General features: G+C 42.3%; 1 protein-coding gene across 2 annotated transcripts; it reads left to right on the forward strand.

Annotated features, from left to right (window-relative positions):
• On the forward strand, window positions 1-26,847 carry LOC103279898 (cysteine rich eggshell membrane protein-like). Of its 2 annotated transcripts, NM_001302556.1 has the most exon segments (12): window positions 174-264; window positions 586-639; window positions 2,089-6,332; window positions 8,333-8,906; window positions 11,914-12,506; window positions 13,370-13,934; window positions 15,814-16,418; window positions 17,225-17,798; window positions 20,170-20,369; window positions 21,656-22,036; window positions 23,714-24,002; window positions 26,244-26,847. In NM_001302556.1, coding segments are annotated over 11 exon segments (8,088 nt in total). In that variant the 5' UTR covers window positions 174-264; window positions 586-602; the 3' UTR covers window positions 26,270-26,847.
• The last annotated feature ends 63 nt before the right edge of the window (window positions 26,848-26,910 follow it).

The following is a 26,910-nucleotide window of genomic DNA, read 5'->3' on the forward strand; positions in this document are numbered from 1 at the left end:
CCTGCCCTTTATTACGAGATCTCAGTGTGGTTGTGCAAACAACCTAAACGTTTCTTTTCAACAGTTTAGTTGTTTCCAGATTAAAGCGGTAATATGATTTGATCAGGATAAAAATATATCCAGTGTATATGGACTGTTTTATTGAATGCATGGACTTTTCCTTTTGTTTTTAGTTGCAAACTGGATCACAACATTCTGAAAGGTGTGGGTTTGGGCACTTAAGTGCCTTCCAGTTTGGCTGTAGCTTGAGGAGCTCCATATCTGGTAAGTACAAACAAATCTTCAGGCAATTATAATAATAATAATACAACAACGACGCCCCCCCCCCCAAAAAAAAGACATACAGATGTCCGAGATGGATTTATGTTTGTATTAACAAGAAGAAGTTTTACAATGTACAAATCAATATGCCCAGATTAAATAATATTAATAAAAATCCGTGTTGGAAAATGCATACACAAAAGGGGGTAATCTCACAGACAGATGCAAAACAAAATTGGGAAGAACATGCCGGTGGAAATTGGAGGAGCATTTTCCAAACTTGAATTGAGTAGCCAGTTTAATTCAGTTTCTATTGCTTTCCAGACTGGAGGGCTACCACAATGTTACTTCCGTGGACCTGGATTGTTCTTCTTTGTAGTAAGTATGCATCTCGTTTCTTCAGAAAAACTGGAATGGTTTCCCAGAATTATGACTATATGCAAACCAGGGAAGCATGGCAGTCTACCAAATAACAAATATTAACTTCCATGGGAGCATCTTCTACCAGTATCACTTTGCTCCCATATATATGCGCCATTGCTTGGGGTATTGTCTGGAGTAAGTTTTCAGCACCATAAAAATATAGGGGGAGGACATATCAGAAAATACAAAAACTAGTGCATGTGATATGTGTAAGAATGGAATGTGTGGAACCTTCATGGGTTTTATTCCAATCCTCAATCAGCTGTGATGGCCCTCTTTCAGGGCTTCCCAGAAGCTACAACATGGTGGAGTAGATGGACCTATGTCTAATCCATCTGAGCAGTGCTCACATTGTCAGTAGACACTTCCTGGGCAATAGAATAATACAAACCTAGAATTGCAGGGAACAACAAAGGTCATCTAGAGTTCTTTCCCACAGGAATGACATAATTAAAGCACTCCTGAAAGACACCCATCCAACATCTGTTTAAAGATCTCCAAACCTGGAGAATCCACCATCTTGTATTCCATTGCATTAAAGAGAAAAAAACTTCCTCTTGCTCTATCACTAATTTGACCCATTTGTTCTCATTATAGTCTCTGGAGCAACAGACAATAAACTCACTCCATCTATTATGTGTTATTCCGTCAGATATTCAAAGATAGCTATTACATCACTGTTTAGTTTTTTAAAAAATATAGGGGAGTTTTGATTAACAGAGGAACTGTACAGCATGGAGCAAAGCAGTGGTTACCAACCTTTTTTTTTTACCAGGGACCACTCTCCAACATTAGTATCAAAAGTGTTATGAATCAGTTTTTGGTCAACTTGGATTTGGCTTGGTTTTTTGAGGTGTTGATTACAAAAAATGCATTGGATAGACCACATCATCTCTATTTTCTGATACAGAACATATGTCGTCCAGTAGACGCCATCTGCTCACCCACAGAAAACCATATTTAATAATCTAATGCTGTTGTGGTCTATCCAATGCAATTTTCTGAATCAGTATCCCAAATAACCCCAGGAACAGGCCTAAAAATGAAGACACCAAGGCACCCCTGCTTCTAGGAGTCACGTATAATAGCTCTGCTAGGGGGAGGGAGGAGGAAGAGAAGCAGCAGTCAGGAGGCTTGTTGTCACACCTTTTGTGGGTGGTCAGCCTCTCCCCTCCCGACACGTTGCCTCGGCACTATAAGAGGGTTTCGTGAGACCACTCACTCTCATTGCAACGGTGTAGTAACAGTGAGACCGCAGACCACATTTTAATTCTTGGAGACCACTGGTGGTCCACGGATCACAGTATGGGAACCACTGGAGCAAACCTTCAGGCTTTGTGGGGGTTCAGAAGTACTTTTATGGATTGTTTTCCATTTTTCATTAGTTGTTTGTTTGTTTTCTAGCAATTGTCCCTCCAGTGAACCTAGATCAGAATTCCTGCAGTGAAACCAGGTGTCGAAATGGATACATTTGCAAGATTACCCACAATCAGCCACAATGCATCCCAGAACATCAGTCTTGCAATACTATGCAGTGCCACGAGGGGAAAATATGTGAAATAGTTGATGGCCTGCCAAAGTGTGTTCCTTACCCACCATCTTGTCATCAGATCCAATGCCTCGAAGGGACAATATGTGATACATCAGACGGCTTTCCTAAATGTGTGCCAACACCAAGGACATGTGCTGCTGTCCAGTGTGAAGAAGGCACAACGTGTGTAGTAACTAACAATTGGGCTAAATGTATACCAGCACCTTTATCCTGCCAAACCACTCAATGCAACCCAGGAACCACATGCAAAGTCATTAATAGCTTGCCCCAATGTGTGCCCACCCAACCTTCTTGCAGTGAAATCCAATGCAAAGCTGGTTCTGCATGCAAGATTTTTCATGGCCATGCCAAATGTGTCCCACTTGCAGCATCATGTGGAAACATCTTATGTGACAAAGGAACCATCTGTGAGATGATTGGTGGCCATCCCAACTGCGTTCCATTGTCAGCATCCTGTCTGTATGTGAAATGCAAAGTTGGGACTGTGTGTCATATTGTGGACGGATGGCCCAAATGCATCCCTGGCTCATCGTGTGAGAGCTTAAATTGTACAGCCGGTACTGAATGCAAAATTGTCAATGGTTTTCCCAGCTGTGCAGCAGTCCCACTATCCTGTGACAAAATTCACTGCAAACAGGGAGCTGTGTGTGAGATACTCAATGGTAAGCCTGTATGTGTTCCCCTTCTGCCTTCCTGCCGCACAATCCACTGCAAAGAAGGGACCATATGTGAGATCATTGATGATGTTCCCAAGTGTGTGTCCGCCATAGCATCCTGTGACAGAATCCAATGTGCAACAGGGACTATCTGCGAAATGGATAATGAGTGGCCTAGGTGTGTGCCCAGTCCACATTCCTGTGAAAAAATTGAATGCAAAGTGGGAACAGTGTGTAAAATTGTAAATGGCTGGCCAACCTGCGTTCCAGGTTTGCGAGCATCTTGCACATCTATTTCTTGCAAAGAGGAGATGGTTTGTGAAATGATTAATGGAACACCGACGTGCATTCCCCAACCACGTTCTTGTGAACAATTTAAGTGCCGAGAGGGAACGATCTGTGAAATAGTACATGGATGGCCCACCTGTGTGCCTTTGCCATCTTCATGTCAGGATGTACAGTGTGCTCGGGGCACTAATTGCAAAATTATTGATGGTTGGCCCCAATGTATTCCCATCTCTTCCACATGTGACAAGCTGACGTGTCAAGTGGGAACTATCTGCAACATAGTGGATGGACAGCCGAAATGTGTTTCAGTTCCTCCTTCCTGTGAAAACATCCATTGCACATCAGGAACAATTTGTAAACTTGTTGAAGGTTGGCCCACGTGTGCTCCAATCCAACAGTCCTGTGACAAAATGAATTGCAGAGATGGGACAATTTGTAAAATGATTGATAGCTGGCCTCTCTGTGTGCCTATCCCACCTTCTTGCGACAAAATCAAGTGTAGAAACGGAAGCACTTGTGAAATTATTGATGACTGGCCCATGTGTGTTCCTATCCCAACCTCATGTGAAAAAATCCAGTGCAAAGAAGGAACGTTTTGTGAAATGGTTGGTGGCTGGCCCACATGTCACCCTGTCCCAAGCTCCTGTGAAAAAGTTAGTTGCAGCATTGGAACCAAGTGTGAGATATATGGTGGAAGTCCAAAATGTATCCCTGTCTCACATTCCTGTGACAAGCTCCAATGTAAGGAAGGGACAGTTTGTAAAATCAGTAATGGTTGGCCTAAATGTGTTCCCATCCATGCACCGATCTCATGTGAAAAAGTCAACTGTAATGTAGGAACTAAGTGTGAGATATACAATGGCCAGGCAACGTGCATTCCCATCTCACCCACTTGTGATAAATTCCATTGCAAGGCTGGCACAGTGTGTCAGATCAGTAATGGTTGGCCTCAGTGTGTTTCCATTCCTGCTCCCATTCCTGCTCCCACATCTGCTCATATGCCAGCCTCTTGTGAAAGAGCCACTTGCAATGTTGGGACAGTATGTGAAATATACAATGGGAAACCAACATGTGTGCTTGTCTCGCCCTCTTGTGATAAATTACATTGCAGTGCTGGAAAGATTTGTCAAATCAGCAATGGCTGGCCCCGATGTCTACCCATTCCTGTTCCTCTCCCTGTTTCTGCTCCCAATCCTACTCCAGCTTCTTGTGAAAGAGTCACTTGTAGACTAGGAACCAAGTGTGAGATATATGGTGGGCAACCAAAATGTCTTCCTGTCTCACCTTCCTGTGACAAATTCCATTGTAATGTTGGAACAGTTTGTCAAATCAAAAATGGTTGGCCTCAATGTGTTCCTGTTCCTATGCACCCTCTTGCTCCTGCTCCGGCTCCTATCCTTACTTCCACTCCCATCCCGCCCTCTTGTGCAATGGCCACTTGTAGTCTAGGAACCAAGTGTGAGATATATGATGGGCAGCCAAAATGTCTTCCCATCTCACTTTCCTGTGACAAATTCCATTGTAATGTTGGAAAAGTTTGTCAAATCAAAAATGGTTGGCCCCAATGTGTTCCTGTTCCTATTCACCCTTCTGCTCCTGCTCCTCCTGCTCCTCCTGCTCCTCCTGCTTCTCCTGTGCCTGCTCCTGCGCCTGCACCTGCTTCTGCTCCTGCTTCTGCTCCTGCTCCTGCACCTGCACCTGCTCCTGCTCCTGCCCTTATTTCCACTCCCATCCCACCCTCTTGTGCAATGACCACTTGCAATGTAGGGACCAAGTGTGAGATATATAGTGGGCGGCCAAAATGTCTTCCCATCTCACCTTCCTGTGACAAATTCCATTGCAATGTTGGAACAGTTTGTCAAATCACAAATGGTTGGCCCCAATGTGTTCCTGTTCCTATTCACCCTCCTGCTCCTCTTCCTCTCCCTGTACCCGCTCTCATCCCACCCTCTTGTGCAATGGCCCCTTGCCATGTAGGGACCAAGTGTGAGATATATGGTGGGCGGCCAAAATGTCTCCCCATCTCACCGTCCTGTGATAACTTTCATTGTGATGTTGGAACAGTTTGTCAAATCACAAATGGTTGGCCCCAATGTGTTCCTGTTCCCATTCCAGTTTCTGCTCGCTTTCTAGATCACACTCTTGCTCCTGCTCCAATCTCTTGTGAAATGGCCACTTGTAATGTAGGGACCAAGTGTGAGATATATGGTGGACGGCCAAAATGTCTTCCCATCTCCCCTTCCTGTGACCAAATCCAATGCAACGTTGGAACAGTTTGTCACATTATGAGTGGTTGGCCTCAGTGTGTTCCCATCCCACCCTCCTGTGGAAATGTCACCTGCAACATAGGGACTGCATGTCAAATGATTTCTGGCAGGTCCAAGTGTGTTCCCATCTCAAACCATTTGATTCCCTCCTGTGGCAACTCACATTGCAAAGAAGGGACTGTTTGTGAGATCGTCGGTAGTGTCCCAACCTGTGTTCTCATTCCATCTTCCTGTGACAGCATTCATTGTCAACAGGGAACAGCATGCCAGAATGTACATGGCAGGCCATCATGTGTTGCAGTGTCATCACCTGCATCTTGTGCTTCTATGCTTTGCAATGTGGGAACTGTGTGCCAGCTTGTTAGTGGAAGTCCCCAATGTGTACCCATCCCACGTTCCTGCGAGCAATTCCACTGCAGACCTGGAACTGTCTGTAATTTGGAGAATGGCCATCCCCAGTGTGTTCCTATTCAAGTTTCCTGTGAGACCATCCATTGCCAAAATGGAACTGCATGTCAGGTTGAGAATGGTACTACCAAATGTGTGCCCATTGCACAATCATGCCATGCAATTCAATGCAGGACGGGAACTAGCTGCAAGATTGTGGATGGCTCACCCAAATGTGTTCCAGGTTTGCCCATCCAACCGATGTGCTGGGCCTCTGGGCAACCCCATTATCACACCTTCGATGGACGAAGTTATGATTTTCAAGGTACCTGCACGTACACAGTGGTGAAGACCTGCACGGCCAGTTCTGGACTACCATTCTTCCACATCTTCACCAAGAGCCAGAAGAGCTCCCCATTCTCTCTCATCAACCAGGTCACCATCACGGTCTACAATTACAATATCTCCATGGTCAAGTACGAATATGGCATTGTCAGAGTAAGAATCCATTTCTATGTGACTTTATTATATTTTAGAAAAATTATGTTTGCTTGTGTTGGCTCCCAGATTTAAAAGTTGAATATTTGTTGCTATTGTAATAGAAGTACCACTAATATTGGTAGTAACTACAACAAATTATTCCAGTAGTCAATGCTGTTCATGAGACAGTCACTGCTTTCTCTCTTCTACTCTGTTTTCTAAGTGTTAACCTTTAAACACCTTCTACACTGCTGCATAATCCAGTTTCTGATTCCGTATTACAGTAGAGTCTCACTTATCCAACATAAACGGGCCGGCAGAACATTGGATAAGCGAATATCTTGGATAATAAGGAGGGACTAAGAAAAAGCCTATTAAACATCAAATTAGGCTATAATTTTACAAATTAAGCACCAAAACATCATGTTATACAACAAATTTGACCGAAAAAGTAGTTCAATATGCATTAATGCTAAGTAGTAATTACTGTATTTACGAATTTAGCACCAAAATATCACAATGTATTGAAAACATCGACTACAAAAATGCGTTGGATAATCCAGAACGTTGGATAAGCGAGTGTTGGATAAGTGAGACTCTACTGTATATGCTTTGAACTGGATTATATGGCAGTGTAGACTCACATGACCCAGTTTAAAGCGAATAATCTGGAATCAGATAGTGGAATATATAGCAGTGTATCTCCAACCTTAGTCCGCTTCTACACAGCCATATAAAATCCAGATTATCTAGTTTGAACTGGATTGTATGGCAATGTAGATTGATATAATCCAGTTCAAATCAGATGGCATGTATTATCTGATCTAATGGCATAATAGACCCAGCCTTAGTCAGCATTCCAAAGCCACTGTGCTTGCTTGGTCATCGCTGAGCTGTTTGTTTATTTGTTTATCTATTTATTTATTTTATATACCGCTCTTTTCCCCCAGGGAGAATTTTATGCTTTTTTCCCCTCAAAGCATTGGCCCTCCCACTCAGACAAGAATATTTGCTTATTTATTTATTTACTACATTTATATCCCACCCCACTTACCCCGAAGAGGACTCAGAGCGGCTTAGAAATAATATGTATATACAATAAATTATATTATTAGCATAGCACAATATTAGCATTATATATTACTGTATTATACTACTATACTACTATACTGTAATATTATTAGTAATATTACATGTAATATATAATATATAATTAATATTATATTGCATTATTAGTATTATATTGTATTACATTACAACATTATTATCAATATTATATGTATATACAACGTATTATATTATTATATATGATTGTATATTATATTGTATATTGTATATTATATACAATATATATGTATATTATATATTTTATATTATCAGCATAGCATGTTACTGGGGAGAAGGGAATGCTGCTCCCAATGAAATTCCTAGACATGGAATATATCTACTGTATACAGCTATAGCACTGCATATGCCATGATTCCATGACTTCTGCAACAATACTTATTTTCTATGTTGGTTGGGGATTCTGGGAGATATACCCCAAAATAATTTCCCCTTTTTCCCACTCTTCTCTACATAGCAGGGTGCTAAAGATGGGAGAGATCAGTCTTACAGAACTTAACCCAATCATTTGGGCTGGGCTGTGGTGTAAGCTGGTGAGCAGCCAGCTGCAGCCAGCTGAGACCAATCACTCTGACCAAGAGGTCATGAGTTCGAGGCCAGCTCAGAGCCTGCGTTTGTCTTTGTCTTTGTTCTATGTCAAGGCATTGAATGTTTGCCATATATGTGTTCATTGTAATCTGCCCTGAGTCCCCTTCGGGGTGAGAAGGGCGGAATATAAATACTATAAATAAATAAATAAATAAATAAATAAATAAATAAATAAATTTGCAGGGGGCTTTTGAAGTTAGTCCTAGTGCACCCTGGATGCATGATTATCATTTTAGTGCAGTTCTTTTATAGGATATTCCATTTTAACTTTTAAAAAGTTCTTCATCTGCCTCTGCATCATCTAGGTCAACCAACTACGCTCCCGCTTACCCCTTTCTTTGCATGATGGGAAACTCTCCTTGTACCACCGGGGAGAACAATTGGTGATCGAAACCCAGTTTGGCCTGAAGGTCTACTATGACTGGAAGTATTACCTTGCTGTGAAGGTGACTCCAGCTTTTCAGAACCACATTTGTGGCCTCTGTGGCAATTACAATGGGAACCCTAATGATGACTTTACAACATCCTTGGGAGCCTTGGCCACCAATGCAGTCGAGTTTGGCAAGAGCTGGACGGTAGATGATGGAGACCATGCCTGTAGTCATGGCTGTGGCCGCAAATGCATACGCTGTACTCCAGATTTGGTGAGCAAATACAGCGCCGAGACCTTATGCGGCCAGATCACGAAACGCACCGGTGGTCCTTTCCGATCATGCCATGCTGTGATTGATCCCAAGCCCTATTTGAATGACTGTGTGATTGATTTATGTACCTTTGATGGCTACAAGCAGATCTTGTGCCGAGCCTTAAAGACTTACGCTGATGCCTGCCAAAGAGAAGGGGTAGAAATTGCTGCCTGGAGGAAACATACTGGCTGCAGTGAGTACAAGAGGGAATTTGTGGAAGGAGGGGTCAAACGATAAACACAACCAAGACATTTGGATGGGGGGACTTTTATACTGTGTTTCCAAAAGAGAATATATTTTGCAAAGGAGTTCTGTATTAATATATATAGACAGCTAAGTGCTTCATGTAGATAGAAATTTGGGACAGTGTCCTGTATCAGCTACTTAACATATATAGTCATGTATAAGTTTAGGGCATGTTTATAGTCCAATACAGTAGAGTTCCAGTTAACCGACTTCTGATTATCCGACCTATCATATTATCCAACGCAGGACCGGCCCGAGGAAATTTAAAGGGGTACGCAAATATTTTTTTGCGCCCCCTCCCCTGTGCCGCAGGAGGCGTGGCCAGGACTGGCCCCGCCTCCCGCGCCCTAACCCCGCCTCCCACGCCGGGCAGCCACGCCTCCCGTGGCGTGGGCGGCGTGGGAGGCAGGGCCAGGGTGCGCAGCGCGGGGCGCACCCTGGCGCAGCCAAGCTGCGGCAGGAGTTCTTCCAGGCCACAACCTGAAAGGACCCCCGCTGCAGCGGGCGCGCGCCATGGGAGGCGTGGCCAGTCCCGCCTCCCGTGGGGTGCTCCCTGGCTGGGCGGCCAGGCTGCGCCATGGCGCGCCCCGCAGGAGGCGGGGCCAGACCTGGCCGTGCCTCCGCGTCACACGGCCCCGCCTCCGCCAGGTGTGGCCCCGCCTCCCAGGGGCTCAATAGCACCCCTGGGGAGGTGGCGCCCAACGCGGGGGCCTGGCCAGCGTGCCGTGTTGGGCCGGGCCTGATCCAACGTGCCAGGCCCTTTGGAGGTACCCCATCCGCGTTGCTAGTCAGCAATGTACACAGTGCTCCCCTAAACCAAGTGCTCGACGTAAGGACGAGCATCAACCCTCCAGCAAGCACTCACCCCTTTGGAGGCACCCCTTGCATGTTGCTAGGTACATGGGGTGCTTCCCTAAGCCAAGTGCTCACCGCAGGGATGAGCCCCATCCCTCCGGCGAGCACTCGCCACTATGGAGGTGCCCCGTGAGCATTGCTAGCCAGCAACATGCACAGGGCACTTCCCTAAGATGAGTCCTCACTGTAGGGATGAGCCCCTCCCTCTGGCGAGCACTCTTCCCTTTGGAGGTGCCCCGTGCACATTGCTAGGCAGCTACGCGCACAGGGCACTTCACTAAACCGGCTTGCTGGGAGGGATAATAGGACCTCCCTATTATCCATCAGTTCTGGTTATTCGACATTTGGTCCTGTCACACCTCAGGCTGGAATTCACCTTGCTCTAACACACAGGTTTAAGTTTTTAAAGTTTATTGAAGATAAAGAATAAAAAGTTCTTTAAAAAGCAAAAGTAAAGCACCCAAAGTCAGTTATAAAATACAATCCACAGAAATAAGGCATAAACAAGATCCAAAGACAGCATGGCAAATTCCAAGGAACATGGATACATAGAAGGCAATAGACTCCAAGACACGGCAGGAAAACTAGAACTTGCTTCTCCAGTGAAAGAGAGTTGCTTTGACAAAGGCTTTTCCCCGAACACACCCCTTTTAATACTCTTTGCAAAACATGAAGGCATTTCTCTGCCCCCTCACCTCCCTTTTATTTGCGATTCTCACACTTTGATGAACTCTGAATTTCAAACGCTCAGCCCTATCTAAGGAACCTAACTCATCAAGGTCAGCTTGGTCGTTATTTCCCTGAGACTCATCATTAAGATGAGAATCTTCCTTCCTCCTTTCTCCCATTCCCATGTCGGTATGCACCTGGCTGGCTTCAGGGTCAACTACTCCAGCCTTTCCTGTGGGAACCTGAAACTGCGCTCTCCGTTCCTCGTCCTCTAACACTACAGGCCTTTCAAGCCTTTCGGGGAGACTGGGAACCTGAATCCCTCTTTCCTCATCAGAGTCAATCTGAGGTTCAGGCTGCTGAGTCACAACAGGCCCACCCATTTATGTCGAATAACCAGAACTCTACTGTATTATGAATTTTGATATGACTCATGGATAAGCCAAGGATAAAACTCAGGAATTCATTACAGAGCTCCTTAGATCTCATCCACAGAGAGGTGGAAGTCCCAGTACTGCTTCAGGGAGCCAAACTGCCCTGCCACTGCCATTTTCTCATTTTGCCACTTTGCTCAGGAGAGCAGAGTGACAAAAGATCTATATATATAAAAGAGTGATGGCATCAGGGCAGCGGACAAAACAACAAAACTACAGGCCCCTCAACCTCGAAATTTGACAACACAACCCATCATCCACGGTTCTAGGTTGATACAACAAAAAGAAAAGAAAAATAAAGTCCTAATTAGAGGGAGAGGAATAATTGTATTTATCCAATTTTATCCAATTACAAGGCTAAGTTCTGCCCACTTGGTCTCCTAGCAACCTACTCAGCCCAGGGGCAGGCACAAGAGTTTGGAGAGACCCCTAAGGGCAATCCAGCCCAACCCTTTCTACTATGCAGCAGGACACAATCCAAGCATTCACAACACATGGACAACGTATAAATACTATACAATACTACACAGGGACATAGACCCCCTCTACCCTCACCACTTTCACAGTACACAAACAACCAAATGCATACTAAACATAAAGACAACCATACAACAGACATTCAATACCACCACTACCTCAACCATTTCTCACCAACACCACCAGACAACGCCACAGCAACGTGTGGCTGGGCACAGCAAGTATCTTATATAACCGTTAATGAACAACTTCTTGTGTAGACATCCACTTTAACAAAAAATAACCATCCCCTTGCCTGTGTGGAGTGGCGAGAGACAAGATCTTAGTCTGTCCATAGAAGACTTGAAAGAAGAATCCCTCCACCACACACTCTGCCACAATGCCAATATGTTCATCCAGTTTGGGGTTTTTGGGTAGGATATACAGTTTTGACATATGTATGAGTTTCTATGATAGTTAACTAAGAAATTTCAATCCCATCTCCTACAAAATAGACCTCTTTTGTTCTTCTCTTTTCAGACATAATTTGCCCTGACTATAGTGAATACATGTCCTGTGGCTCAGCTTGTCCTGCCACTTGTAGTGATCTTGATGCGCCAAAGAATTGCAAATTGCCATGTGTGGAGACTTGCCAATGCAAGCCAGGCTATGTACTGGATAGTGGCAAATGCATTTCCAAAGACCGATGTGGTTGTGTCTATCATGGGCAGCTCTACGCACCCAATGAGCATTTCTGGGGTGACAACCAATGCCATTATCAGTGCATGTGCAGAGCACAAGACAAGAAGGTAGTCTGCCAAGAGTCCCGTTGCAAGGAGACAGAGGAATGCCATGTGGTCAATGGCAGAAGAAAATGTCATCCCACTTTCTATGGGACCTGCACTGCTCTAGGTCAAGTACATCATATTACCTTTGATGGCATGCGCTATGACTTCTATGGGACCTGTGTTTACCGTCTGTCTGAACTCTGTCACCACAGCAAGGCCAACCTGACTCACTTCCAAGTCTTGGTTCAGCATGAAAGAAATGGACTCAAGAATCCTTCGGCCTCCAAAGTCCTTGAGATCAAGGTCTATGGGATGACAGTTACTGTCAGCCAGAGCCAAGTCCTGGTGAGTGATCAAACCGTAGGAGTTTCTGCTGTTCTCCTCCTATGTGTTTATGTGTTCATCCTTTCCCCCTCATTTCAGGGACTTGAATATTCAGAGAGTGGGGGGAGGAATGAAAAAAGGACCATAAAAGAATAATATTATAAAAAATCTCAAAGTTATTCTGCACACCTAATACTTCCTTATGAAAATGATTAAAATGTGTAAGGAGGGTATCACAATATTAGTTTTACTGCTCAATTTTTGTAAGAGCAGAACTGATGTGGCTATAAAGTAGACATTAGAAAAGTTCATTTTGCTCCTGACATGAAAAAAAAGTCACTGAATGGCCATGGAGGGACTACAGGAGTTAAAACAATGTTGTTGAGTTGGGAAGAGAGACGTAGCAAAGTTCCATCTTTGGAACATTTATGTTATACTCTGCCATTAAAATCATGGTCACTGGATGTCATTTATACTTCAAAAAAAAGCTAAGGAGGCAATTTTGGAAGGAGTGCCCACTGAATTTGGATAAATTCCTGCATGATCTTCAAATGTAGCAGGTCTTCTAAGCTTCTTTGCTCAAAACTCCTGCCTGTAAAAATGCAATTCATGGAATTTAATAATAATAATAATAAACTTTATTTATACCCCGCCATCATCTCCCCAACGGGGACTCGGGGCGGCTTACATGGGGCCATGCCCAGAACAATACAACATAACAAAATATAAATAAAATAACAAATCATAACTCATTAAACAATACAATAAAAGAAAATATACACTACAGTAAACAAAATCAAAAGAACAGTAGAACAATAAAACCAAATATACCATGAAACAGTGTATTTTGATCTCCCACCCACTCAACTTCTTTTCTTCCCCAGCTGAATGGCCTCTTGATCAACCTGCCTTATAACATCGAATACGACAAAGTCTCCCTGTATCGCCAGGGCTGGGATGTTGTCATCACCACTGATTTTGGCCTATCTGTCACATTTGATGGGAAGAATAATATCCGTGTCACAGTACCAGGAACCTATAGGAGTAACCTGTGTGGCTTATGTGGCAATTTCAATGGACAGGCCGATGATGATATGTTGCAGCCAAATGGAAGGGCAGCAACTAATCCTGCAGATTTTGGAAGAACTTGGAAGTTTCGAGACATCCCAGGCTGCACTGAGTTGGAGAAGAAAGCCTGCCCAGACTTCCAGAACATGGAGAACACACAGAGAACAAGCAAGGAGTGTGGCATCCTGTTAGAGAAACAGGGGCCCTTCCGAAGGTGCTATAGCAAGGTGCCACCGGAACTGTACTTCAAAGACTGTGTCTTTGACTATTGTTCCAATAAGGGCAATATAAGTGTAATCTGTCACATCCTTTCCTCCTATGCTGCAGCATGCCAAGCAGCTGGTGCCATGGTTGATGAATGGAGATCTGCCCATCTCTGCAGTAAGTTCTTGGTTGACAGGTTTACATAAACTAATGCCTAATTCCTGCCACGTTTTCTCAGTTCTTTTTTTTGGTACAGTAGAGTCTCACTTATCCAAGCTAAATGGGCCGGCAGAAGCTTGGATAAGCAAATATCTTGGATAATAAGGAGGGATTAAGGAAAAGCCTATTAAACATCAAATTAGGTTATGATTTTACAAATTAATCATAGAATCATAGAATAGTAGAGTTGGAAGAGACCTCATGGGCCATCCAGTCCAACCCCCTGCCAAGAAGCAGGAAATCGCATTCAAAGCACCCCAACAGATGGCCATCCAGCCTCTGCTTAAAAGCCTCCAAAGAAGGAGCCTCCACCACGGCCCAGGGGAGAGAGTTCCACTGTCGAACAGCTCTCACAGTGAGGAAGTTCTTCCTGATGTTCAGGTGGAATCTCCTTTCCTGTAGTTTGAAGCCATTGTTCCATGTCCTAACAAGCACCAAAACATCATGTTATACAACAAATTTGACAGAAAAAGTAGTTCAATACGCAATAATACTATGTAGTAATTACTGTATTTACGAATTTAGCACTAAAATATCACGATGTATTGAAAACACTGACTACAAAAATGGCTTGGATAATCCAGAGGCTTGGATAAGCGAGGCTTGGATTAGTGAGACTCTACTATAATTCTTTTTCCCCATAGCAATTCACCTAAGCAGTAGCAAAATTGGCTTAAAATGAAATGAAAAGATTTAGGTGAAGGTATTAGGAGAATGGGAGCCCAGTGTGTTAAAGCACTGAGCTGCTGAATTTGCAGACCGAAAGGTCCCAGGTTCAAATCCGGGGAGCGGAGTGAGCTCCCACTGTTAGCTCCAGCTTCTGCCAACCTAGCAGTTCAAAAACATGCCAATGTGAGTAGATCAATAGGTACCGCTCCGGCGGGAAGGTAACGGCGCTCCATTGAGCTGCGGCGCAGGCTGGAGAGCAGCTGTGATGAATCACTGCAATGAATCACTCTGACCAGGAGGTCATGAGTTTGAGGCCGGTTCGGACCCATGTTTGTCTTGTCTTTGTTCTATGTTAAAAAGGCATTGAATGTTTGCCTATATGTGTAATGTGATCCGCCCTGAGTCCCCTTCGGGGTGAGAAGGTCGGAATATAAATGCTGTAAATAAATAAATAAATAAATTGAGTCATGCCGGCCACATGACCTTGGAGGTGTCTACGGACAACGCCGGCTTTTCAGCTTAGAAATGGAGATGAGCACCAACCCCCAGAGTCAGACATGACTGGACTTAACGTCAGGGGAAACCTTTACCTTTAATTAGGAGAATGATATACCGTATATACTCGAGTATAAGCCAAACTGAATATAAGCCGAGGCAGCTAATTTTACAACAAAAAAACTGGGGAAAATTATTGACTCGAGTATAAGATGAGGGTGGGAAATGCAGGGTGGGAAATTTCAAAAGTAAAAATAGTTATCAATAAAATTACATTAATTGAGGCATCAGTAGGTTAAATGTGTTTGAATATTTACATAAAATTGTAATTTAAGATAAGACTGTCCAACTCTGATTACCTATATACTCGAGAATAAGCCAAGTCAGCCAAGACCCTCACTCGAGTATAAGCCAAAGTGAGCTTTTTTAGCCCTTAAAAAGGACTGAAAAACACGGCTTAAACTTGAATATATATGGTACATAGAATAGAGATGAATAATTTGTAGCTACTGGTGGACTGCTGCTCTTTTCAGCCATAGTCAGCATAATCAAGAATGAGGGATAATGGAAATTGCAGTCCAAGAATATATAGAGAACCACAAATTGCTTGATTTGGGCCATATGATGGAATAGGATCCAGTTGTGCTATTCATGTCTTCTTGTGTCCCTCCAGAACCTAACTGTCCAGCCAACAGCCACTACAAAGTTTGTGCCAGCAGTTGCCCTGTGACATGTCGCAGCCTCTTTAACCCGGTGCTCTGCACTACTAAGTGCCACGAGGGATGTGAGTGTAATGAAGGTTTCGTCTTGAGTGGCAACCAGTGTGTTCCCATCTCCCAGTGTGGCTGTGTTCACCAAGGCTTCTACTACAAGGCGGATGAGGCTTTCTACCTCAATGGATTCTGCAAGGAACGATGTGTTTGCAAAGTAGGCGGCATCATGGACTGCCACCGTTCTTCCTGCGGTCCTAATGAAGAATGTCGTTTAATGAACGGCGTCCACAAGTGTCAGGGGCTTGGCTCTAAAAGCAGTGGCGCATGCCATGTGGCTGGCGACCCACACTACATCACCTTTGATGGAACCACATTCGATCTCCAGAGCAACTGCTCATACATTCTGGCTAAGAGCTGTGCTCTCAAGAGTTCTGTTCCAGCCTTCTCTGTCAACGTGGAGAATGAGAGCCGGTCCAAAGGCAAGGTCTCAGTTACAAAAGTTGTGTCAGTCACTGCCTATCAGAACACAATCTCGGTCTTTCGGGAAAAGAGAGGCATTGTCCTGGTAAGATTCTGTGGAGTGGATGGACAGGTGGAATATCATTCTTTGATGTGTTGTTGAAGGCTTTCATGGCCAGGATCACAGGGTTGTTGTATGTTTTCTTGTCTGCATGGCCATGTTCCAGAAGTATTCTCTCCTGACGTTTCACCCACATCTATAGCAGGCATCCTCAGAGGTTGTGAGGTATGGAGAAACTATACCTTCCATGTGGATAGAAAGCGTAGATAGAAAGCAAAATTCCATTAGGATTTCAATGGGATTTAATTCCAGGTAAGTGTGCCAGCATCAGAAGGCACATTTATACTGTAGAAATATTGCAGCTTGACACCCCTTTAACTGCCATGGCTCAATGCTCTGGAATCCTAGGAGCTGTAGTTTGGTGAGGAACCAGCATTCTGGTTGTGAAACTACAGCTCTTAGGACTCTGTAGTACTGAGCAATGATAATTAAAGTGGTGTCAAACTGCAATAATTCTATCATATAGAAAAAGGGTCCAGTTTGTCTTTGCAGTGGAGGTGAGAGATATAGCTATGGGGAGGGGCAAGGATTATTTACCTTCTTTTTGTGGTTGTGAAGGGAAGGACAGTCCGCAACTGATCACATTTTTCCACCAAAAACTCAGTGTCCGAAAAAGGATTTGTGAGTCAGAAGCGGGGCCAGGCAGGCATGCTCCCATTTCAGCCAAGATGGGTTTACCATTGGAGAACGCAACTTTCCAAAGATCTGCTTTGGAGAAATCAGAGCAGAGGGTGACCACTTGAGGATGTATCTCTTTGCTTCCCACTAACTCTCCATTTCCATTGCCACAGGTGAATGGAGCTACTACCTTCTTACCTTTTCAACTGGAAGGTTATGGCATGTGGGTGTTCTACCATGGTGACAACATTGTGATTCAAACAGACTTTGGCTTATTTGTCTCCTTTGACCAACTCTACCACCTAATTGTCAAAGTGCCTAACGCATATTATGGCCAGATGTGTGGCTTGTGTGGCAATTTTAATGGCAGGCCCCGGGATGACTTATTCCTGCCCAGTGGACAGCCGTCCACAAGCATTTCACACTTTGCAACGTCTTGGAAAGTGGGTGGGATCCAGGCAGCCTGCAAGGAGGATTGTGCATCTTCAGTCTGTGGGCCTTGCCACGTGAGCCAAAAATCCAGCTTTGTCCACACCAGCCAATGCGGCATATTGCAGGAAGCAAATGGACCTTTCAGTGCCTGTTATTCTACTATCAATCCTACAGTCTTCTATAACCACTGTGTGCATGATCTCTGCAAGGCACGAGGGAACACTGTTATCCTCTGTCGAGCTATACATGGCTATGTCACTGCTTGCCAAGCTGCTGGCATTCAGATCCAGCCCTGGAGAACTGCAAAATTCTGCCGTAAGTAGTCCTACCAAGCCGGTATTTCAAGGAAAGCCACCTTAGGCATTGCACCACATACCCAGCCTCCTGAAAGTTTTGGTTACTGTATATACTCGAGTATAAGCCTAGTTTTTCAGCCCTTTTTTTAAGACTGAAAAAGCCCCCCTCGGCTTATACTCGGGTGAGGGTCCTGGTTGGCTTATATTTGGGTCAGCTTATACTTGAGAATATATGGTACATTTCTTATTTTTCTCTATTATTATTGGTATTATTACATTTATTATTTTTACCTATTATTGTTGCTACTATTATATTTATTTTACTCTGGTATTATTATTATTATTACATTTATTATTTCACTCTGATCTTATTATTATTATTGCATTCATTATTTTACTCTATTTATATTACATGTATGATTTTCCTGTAATTATTATTATTATTATTATTATTATTATTATTATTATTATTATTATTATTATTATTTTATTATGACACAGCAAACAAGATAGATATGCTGGATTTCATATCACAAAATCACAAGTCGAACACTTCCCAAGTGTCTAGGACTGTGTGATGTATTTTCGGATGATGCACGCAGATCCCAGCAGGGTGGCCTTTTGCAGTTGGCAGATCGTAATTTTGTCAATGTCTATTGTTTCCAAATGCCGGCTGAGATCTTTTGGCACGGTACCCAATGTGCCCATCACCACCGGGACCACCTGCACGGGTTTCTGCCAGAGTCTTTGCAGTTCAATCTTGAGGTCCTGATAGCGGCTGAGTTTTTCCTGTTGTTTTTCATCAGTGCGACTGTCACCTTGGATGGCAACATCAATAACAAACCTTTTTCTTTTCCACAACTGTGAGGTCTGGTGTGTTGTGTTCCAGAACTTTGTCAGTCTTATTATTATTATTATTATTATTATTATTATTATTATTATTAATACATTTATTATTTCACTCTGATTTTATTATTATTATTATTACATGTATTATTTTACTGTATTATTATTAAAAGGATACATAAACACATTTACATTGAAGAAGATGAGAATAATGATTTGATCAGTGCTGGACAGTCTTATCCTAAATTTGAACTTTATGTAAATATTCAAAAACATTTAACCTACTGATGCCTCAATTAATATAATTTTATTGGTATCTATTTTTATTTCTGAAATTTACCACCCTTGGCTTATACTGGAGTCAATGTTTTCCCAGTTTTTTTGTGGTAAAATTAGGTGCCTCAGCTTATATTCGCGTTGGCTTATACTCAAGTATATACGGCAGGGGTCCCCAAACTAAGGCCCGGGGGCTGGATGTGACCCTCCGAGGTCATTTACCTGGCCCCCGCCCTCAGTTTCATAATATAATATATTGTATATACATATAATATTGAAAATAATATTATTAGGTAATACAGGATAACACTAATAATAATACCATATACTAATATTAATTATATATTCTATAATTACTGTAATAATATTACTAATAATATTACAGTATAGTGGTATAGTTCAATATAGTAATATATAATGCTAATATTGTGCTATGCTAATAATATAATATATTGTATGTACATATAATTTGTAAGCCACTCTGAGTCCCCTTTGGGGTGAGAATGGTGTGATACAAATGTAGTAAATAAATGCAGTAAATAAATAAATATTAAAAAAATAAATTTTAGACTTAGGCTCGCCCAAAGTCTGAAAGGCACACAACAACAACAACAACAACAACAACAACAACAACCCTAATTAACATGACTATCTCATTGGCCAGAAGCAGGACCACACTTCCCATTGAAATCCTGATAAATGTATGTTGGTTAAAATTGTTTTTATTTTTAAATATTGTATTGTTCTTTCATTGTTCTTCTTGTTGTTGTTGTTTTTTCACTACAAATAAGACATGTGCAGTATGCATCGGAATTTGTTTGTATTTTTTTTTCAAATGATAATCCGGCCCCTCAACAGTCTGAAGGATTGTGGACCGGCCCTCGGCTTAAAAAGTTTGAGGACCCCTGATATACGGTATTTAAAGGAAACATTTGAAGTCACCTCTGTGTTTGAGCTGACATAAAAGGGAACATGTGTTGGCATTGTGCTCTGTTGCATCCCATAGAGCAGAAGTGAAGCTGTCCAGATATTGTTGGACTATCACTCCCAGCAGTCCTAGTTTCCATATCAATGAATGCTGGGAATTATCATTCAATGTCTGAAAGGCTGAGTTAATGCAATCGATGTTGGAGGTGTCTGGTTGTAATTAATACCAAGCTCAAATAACCAGTAGGTTGACTGTTTAAAGCATGTTCTTGTGTTTCTAAAAAGCACTTTCTGTGATCTTCTTTCATGTAATAATTATTGTCCCTTAATCTTCCTTGCAGCTATGAAATGCCCAGCCAACAGTCACTATGAACTCTGTACCAGGGCTTGTCCCAGCAGATGCAAAGAAGTGACCAGCATCACCAAGTGTCCCAACCTATGCGCTGAAGGCTGTCAGTGCAATAAGGGTTACTTTTTAGCAGGATACCATTGTGCTCCCATCAACCAGTGCCGGTGCTTCCACAAAGGCATGTGGTTTAAGGCAAGTGTCAGTAGCGCATTGTTTTCCATCCCTGTATTGAAGGTTGCTTTGATAGAGAATAATTGCTGGTAGTTTGAAGTCACTTTCTTCCTGATGAATGTTGCATCAACATTGGCAATTGGACAGGGTCTTCCATGGTGCCTGCAGGCAACAGGCTCAATGGAGAATATAACCATCCGATTATTCTGTTTGGCCTTTGCTGCCACCTCCTACCATCAAGACTGCATTTTCAGTTAGTTGGCTTTGCATTTTATATAGAGCTGAGACAAAATATTTCTCAGAATACTCTGCAAAGAGCACATTTCAGATTGCTGAAGAAAGGAACAAAATGGGGCACATTAATTCTTGTCTGAATTCTTGTCCTAATGTGTTTTTCCACACAGCAGCAAATTGCTGGAATACCAGTAAGATCTATAGCCACTGAGATTTTATGATGTAAGTTTAAGGAAGGATCAGTCTTGCCAGTAATGAAGGTTATTTTGGAAGGACTGAAGGTGCAAAATGAAGCAGCAGAATTATCAGGGTTAAGTAACAAGAAAGACTGTGTTTCCCCGAAAATATGACAGTGTCTTATATTAATTTTTGCTCCCAAAGATGCTCTAGGTCTTATTTTCAGGGCATGTCTTATTTTTCCATGAAGAAGAATTCACATTTATTGTTGAACAAAAAATGAACATTTATTATATACTGTACAGTAGTTGTCATCACAAACCAGCATAACCAGACAAACTGTGAATCCTATCAAGAATTTCTTGTTACTACCAATATTTCCATGTACAACACTTTATGGTACGTACATTTACCGATGCTGCATGCTCTGGTGTTTTGTTCGGCGGGCATGCTTCCAAACAAAAACTTTGCTAGGTCTTACCTTCGAGGGAGGCTTTATATTTAACAATTCAGCAAAACCTCTACTAGGTCTTATTTTCTGGGGATGTCTTATTTTCGGGGAAACAGGGTAGCAAGAAGGCAGACACTTAATGGGAATTGTATAGATCCCAGAAGAATGTGAGCAAAGGAGAGGTGAGATCAAGTATCCTTTGTAAATGTAAGGCATCCAAATCCTTAGTTTGATGGGATAGGAAACCAATATTAATTATAACTCATCTGGTCAAAATATTTCACAAATAACTGTGGAATAACTGTCATGGTGAAATAAGATGAGAACCGCCCTGCACACCTTCCCTTTAGCAGTGCAACGTCATGACCCAAAAGGCTCACATGAAGAGGTCCTTAGTCATGCTATTATTCCCAATTCAACTGTTCATTTGTTTTTTTAATAACAGGTTGGTGTAAAGGTAATCACACCCAATTGTATGGAGGAATGCATCTGTCCGAACCAAGGCCGGGTATCGTGCAAGCCACTCCCTTGTGCATCTGGAGAATCCTGTGCCTTGATTAATTCCAAATGGAGTTGTGTTCGGAAAGAAGGCCACTGCACCATCGCCCAAAAAAACGTCTTCACGTCTTATGATGGTGTCTCTGGAAAGATTCCTGTTGAAGGGTCCTATGAAATCTCAGTGCTCAATGATGCCCAGTCTCCATCTTGGTTCCGGGTGGTGGTACAGTTGCACAAGTGCCCCCAGTGCGCTACATCCATGGTTATCTCTGTCACGGTCTACTTCCACAAGTTTATTGTGCAAGTAAAACAAGATAATACAGTCTCGGTAAGAAGCTGAGAACAGGCATTGACAAAACTCATGTTCCAGCCACTGCCTCCTGTTTCTGTGTCAACTTCTTTCTGAAAAAGTGTTCTACTTTTTATGTAGGAGAATATACATTTTGCTAACTAATCAGGAGCCTCCGGTGGCCTAGGGGATAAAAGCCTCATGACTTGAAGGTTGGGTTGCTGACCTGAAAGCTGCCAGGTTCGAATCCCACCCGGGGAGAGTGCAGATGAGCTCCCTTTACCAGCTCCAGCTCCATGTGGGGACATGAGAGAAGCCTCCCACAAGGATGGTAAAACATCAAAACATCCGGGCGTCCCCTGGGCAACGTCCTTGCAGACGGCCAATTCTCTCACTCCAGAAGCAACTCCAGTTGCTCCTGATACAAAAAAAAAGTATCCTAATCAATTTTAAAGAAGTTAAAAGACCTATTTATTTATTTAGATCTGATCAAAAGGCAGCAGTATTCAGTATTCACTCATTCTTTGTGTTCCATTAAAGGACCTGTATGTATGCATGCATGTATGTATGCATGTATGCCTTTATTTATTTTGATCAGATATAAAGCACTATCCACTAATTTTGTAACTCCAAGAATTACCGCCAGCATCTTTCTCCTAAACCCCAGCCAGGTACAATGATCGAGCATTTAAATAGTGAGAGGAGGAAGGCTACTGAGCAGCAAGGACTATCTGCTATCCCCATTACATTTCTACATGTTGAGCAAAGAGGAATTATGTAATTTCACATAACACACACTGCTGCCATTGCAATCAACACATCTATCTGGTATCAGTATCAGCAATTTATTATGGTCTATGACCAGAATATATAGAAATGGGCACAGGTGCCCGAAAAGGGGAATCGCAGTTCCCATAAAAGTCAGATAAAAGAACAAGTTAAAAACATGCTTTAGTAAAAACAAATTAAAAGCAGACTATTAGCAGGTTCAGCTAATAGTAAATATCCATCCACTAAGTGGCTCTGGAGGGGGATAGAAGGAGCATTATCTGGTGTAAGTCTCCAACAGGGCTTTGTACCTGAATGGCATTAAACAGGCCCTGTGCTACAGTTAGACTGACTGATTAAATAAATGGGATTTTTTTAGCAATAACTAACTTAAGGTAAAGGTAAAGGTTTCCCTTGAGGTCCAGTCGTAACCGACTCTGGGGGTTGGTGCTCATCTCCATTTCTAAGCCAAAGAGCCGACGTTGTCCATAGACATCTCCAAGGTCATGTGGCCGGCATGACTGCATGGAGCGTTGTTACCTTCCCGCCAGAGCGGTACCTATTGATCTACTCACATTTGCATGTTTTCAAACTGCTAGGTTGGCAGGAGCTGGGGCTAACATCGAGCGCTCATTCCGCTCCCGGGATTTGAACCTGGGACCTTTTGATCCGCAAGTTCAACAGCATAGCGCTTTAACACACTGTGCCACCAGAAACCCCCATAACTAACCTAAATCACATTGATTTCTATGTTTTCAGTTTAAACCTAGATCCAGTCATTCACCTCTTATCACTCTTGCCTCCACACATCTCTTAGAGCAACCTTGACTACCTTTAGTGTTCTTAACATCTTTACAACTGCTTACCATCTTTTCCTCTTTCCTTAGTTAAATAAATGCAACTAGCTGTTGGTGTTTCCTTATAATTTGCCACTCTGTATTTTTGTAGGTGAATGGGCAACCAGTGCATCTCCCAGCCCAACCTTCAAAGGAGTTATCACTTAGTGTGGTCCAGGACATGGTGAAGGTGTCTTATGGATCTGATGTAAAAGTTCTCTACAGTTCTAAAGGAGACGTAACAATTATCATTAGTGGAACCTTAGCCAACAAAGTGTCCAGATCTTGTGGGAACTTCAACGGTCATGGCTCAGATGACCTGCGGCTACCGGATGGTAGGGTAGCACACACCATCACAGAGGTCATTAGCCAATGGAAAGTCACTGCAGCAACAGAAAATGGTATGTCAAGACAGAAATGATAGTAATTCAATTTTCCTAGCACATGCCCATCTTTGTTCATAGATGCACCCAATGGAACCCGAAGTGTGGTGAAGGCTCCTTCTTTGGAGGCTTTTAAGCAGAGGCTGGATGGTCATCTATCAGGGGTGCTTTGAATGTGATTTCCTGCTTCTTGGCAGGGGGTTGGACTGGATGGCCCATGAGGTCTCTTCCAACTCTATGATTCTATGGTTGATGGTACATAGATGGTGACAGAGGTAGAGACAAAAATCTCTGAATAGACAAACACTTTCCCTACTCATACAAGTGAATAAGAGTAGCATTCAGAAAGAGCTTGAAAACCTGGCTCTTTACTCAGGCCTTTAGATAAATATTGCTCATCCCCATAGCAATCTGTATCTGTGACCATTCTTGTTTGCACTTTTTACCTATGTCAACTTGATATAGACACTAGGCATGTCCGATCGATGAAAAAAATGTTTCAATTCTCGTTTCTAAAGTAGGGGGCGCTGGCGCTTCGATATAGAAAGTATTTCCGATTTTTTCACCCAAAAATTTCGGATATTTCTGAAAGTTCGTAATGATTCTAAATGTTTCTAAAATGGCAGACGCACATGCGCAATCGCCAAAAAAAAAGGAACCGGGGGGGGGGGGCCTTTACAGGGCTCTCCCACCCTCATTTCTTGAGCTATCCTCATCAACCCTAGCCCACACCTTTGCGTCCATCGTGGAAGCTTCTGATTGGCCGGGGAGTGGCAGCCATGTTAGGCTGCACTAAGCTCCCATTCTAGGTAGGTTGCAGAAACAAAAAAAAATTTAAAATATTTTTTAAAATATATTTTAAAAAAAATTTGGGGGGAAATTAATGAAACATTAAGAGACAATTAGAGAATGGGCCAACAATGGTTCGAATTACACTGCTGGTTGCGCTGTGAGACAATGTCTCGGAATGCGTATCAAAAAGCGAGAACAATCCGAAATAATTCCGATATACGATTCAAAACTATTTTTTGGACATGTCTAATAGACACAGGGTCTATCCCCATCCCAATTTGCACTTCCAAGAATTTGCAGCACTTTATCAGTCACCTCGTGTTTACAATATTTATATGGTGCACCTTACCCAGTCTACGTTTACAACCTCTCCGTTTTAATCCATGTTTTTATTAGTTCTTGTCATTTGTTTTTATTGGCTAATGTTTAAATTTTTATGATTGTGCATGTTTTTGTCTATTGTTGTGTTTTATATTGCTATTGTTTTTATTCGGGCTTGGCCCCATGTAAGCCGCCCTGAGTCCCCTTTGGAGAGATAGAGGTGGGGTATAAAAATAAAGTTATTATTATTATAAGGGTATAAATATAAGGTTAGGATTGGGGATGGTAAGAGTGTTTTCCATTACTTGGTTGCAGGAGCCCCTGTCTGGAAGGACAGGACTGTAAGGATTCTCCACAGAATTCAAACAAAATATAAAAAATAGTCTGGAGGATTTGTCAGTTAATAGGAAAGGGCACCTACCTAATAAAATGCAGGTTGCATTCCACTTTAGCCAAGCTTTGGGTAGATCATATTAACAGATCATGACAAATTTAAATCCTGTAAATTTCAACTGCTCTGCTCTATGTGGCTGCATCCTACAGAATCCTGGCATTTGTACTTCTACAGTAGAGTCTCACTTATCCAACATTCGCTTATCCAACATTCTGGATTATCCAACGCATTTTTGTAGGCAACATTTTCAATACATCATGATATTTTGGTGATAAATTTGTAAATACAGTAATTACTACATAGCATTACCATGTATTGAAGTACTTTTTCTGTCAAATTTGTTGTATAACATGATGTTTTGGTGCTTAATTTGTAAAATCATAACCTAATTTGATGTTTAATAGTCTTTTCCTTAATCCCTCCTTATTATCCAAGATATTCGCTTATCCAACATTCTGCCGGCCCATTTATGTTGGATAAGTGAGACTCTACTGTACATGGTTTCATGAAAATTATCTGGCAGGGAATTCTAAATACATCATGGAATTACATATTGCTCTTTTGTAGGATGGAGCACTAGCATGCAAAGTGATATCAAATTGTTATAGTTGTGTAGGGTGAAAGAATCATAAATCTGGACACTAGAACTGAACACTGGACACTGAATTATGGGTTTATTGTTTCTCCTGAAGTTGTGGAATAAGACAACTTGATATGTATTATAATGGATTCTCTTTTCTTCATTTTTTTAGCTCAATCTAAAATCCACTCCTATTGAAGAACAGAATTAAAATCAGCCTTTGGATATCCATTAGGCACACCGTCTGAACTGGCTCGCTTCAGAGACACTTAATGAGTACCAAGGAAAGGACCGTCACCTGTTCCCAAAAATACACCATAATTTCTCTTGTCCAGCTGAAAACAACTGCATCCCAGTACTAACATTCTACAGGGTGAAAACTAAACCTTATTAACAGTGTACATAGTATAAATATGGAGTGGGCAACCTGCTGTTTGGGATTAAAATTCCTACTGGCAGAGCATAGCCCAAAACATTTATAGGGCACCAGGGTGCCTTCCCATGGCTTAGATCTCTAGCTAACCCCAATACTTTGAATTTGCATTGTTCTTTTTTTAAAACATAGATTTGCCAGCATAGAGATTTGACTCAAAAGTGACATATTCCACACAGCAAATTTCAGTCCGAAATGGAATAGCTGCCCCTTCCTTATAGAGATGAAGTATTTAATCAAAAACATTGAGCCTTTGGGGAAAAGCAACAGTAGTTTCATAACAATGTATTGACCTGCACCCAGCCAAAACACAAGAACCAATAAAATACTTTTGGTAAAAGGGTTTATGTTCATGAAAGTCGTGTTTGTTTTTTTTAAAAGAGGGTTTCCTTCTTGATTGATTGTT

The sequence above is a fragment of the Anolis carolinensis genome, unplaced genomic scaffold (genome assembly GCF_035594765.1).
Source record: "Anolis carolinensis isolate JA03-04 unplaced genomic scaffold, rAnoCar3.1.pri scaffold_10, whole genome shotgun sequence".
NCBI classification, from domain to species: Eukaryota; Metazoa; Chordata; class Lepidosauria; order Squamata; family Dactyloidae; genus Anolis; species Anolis carolinensis.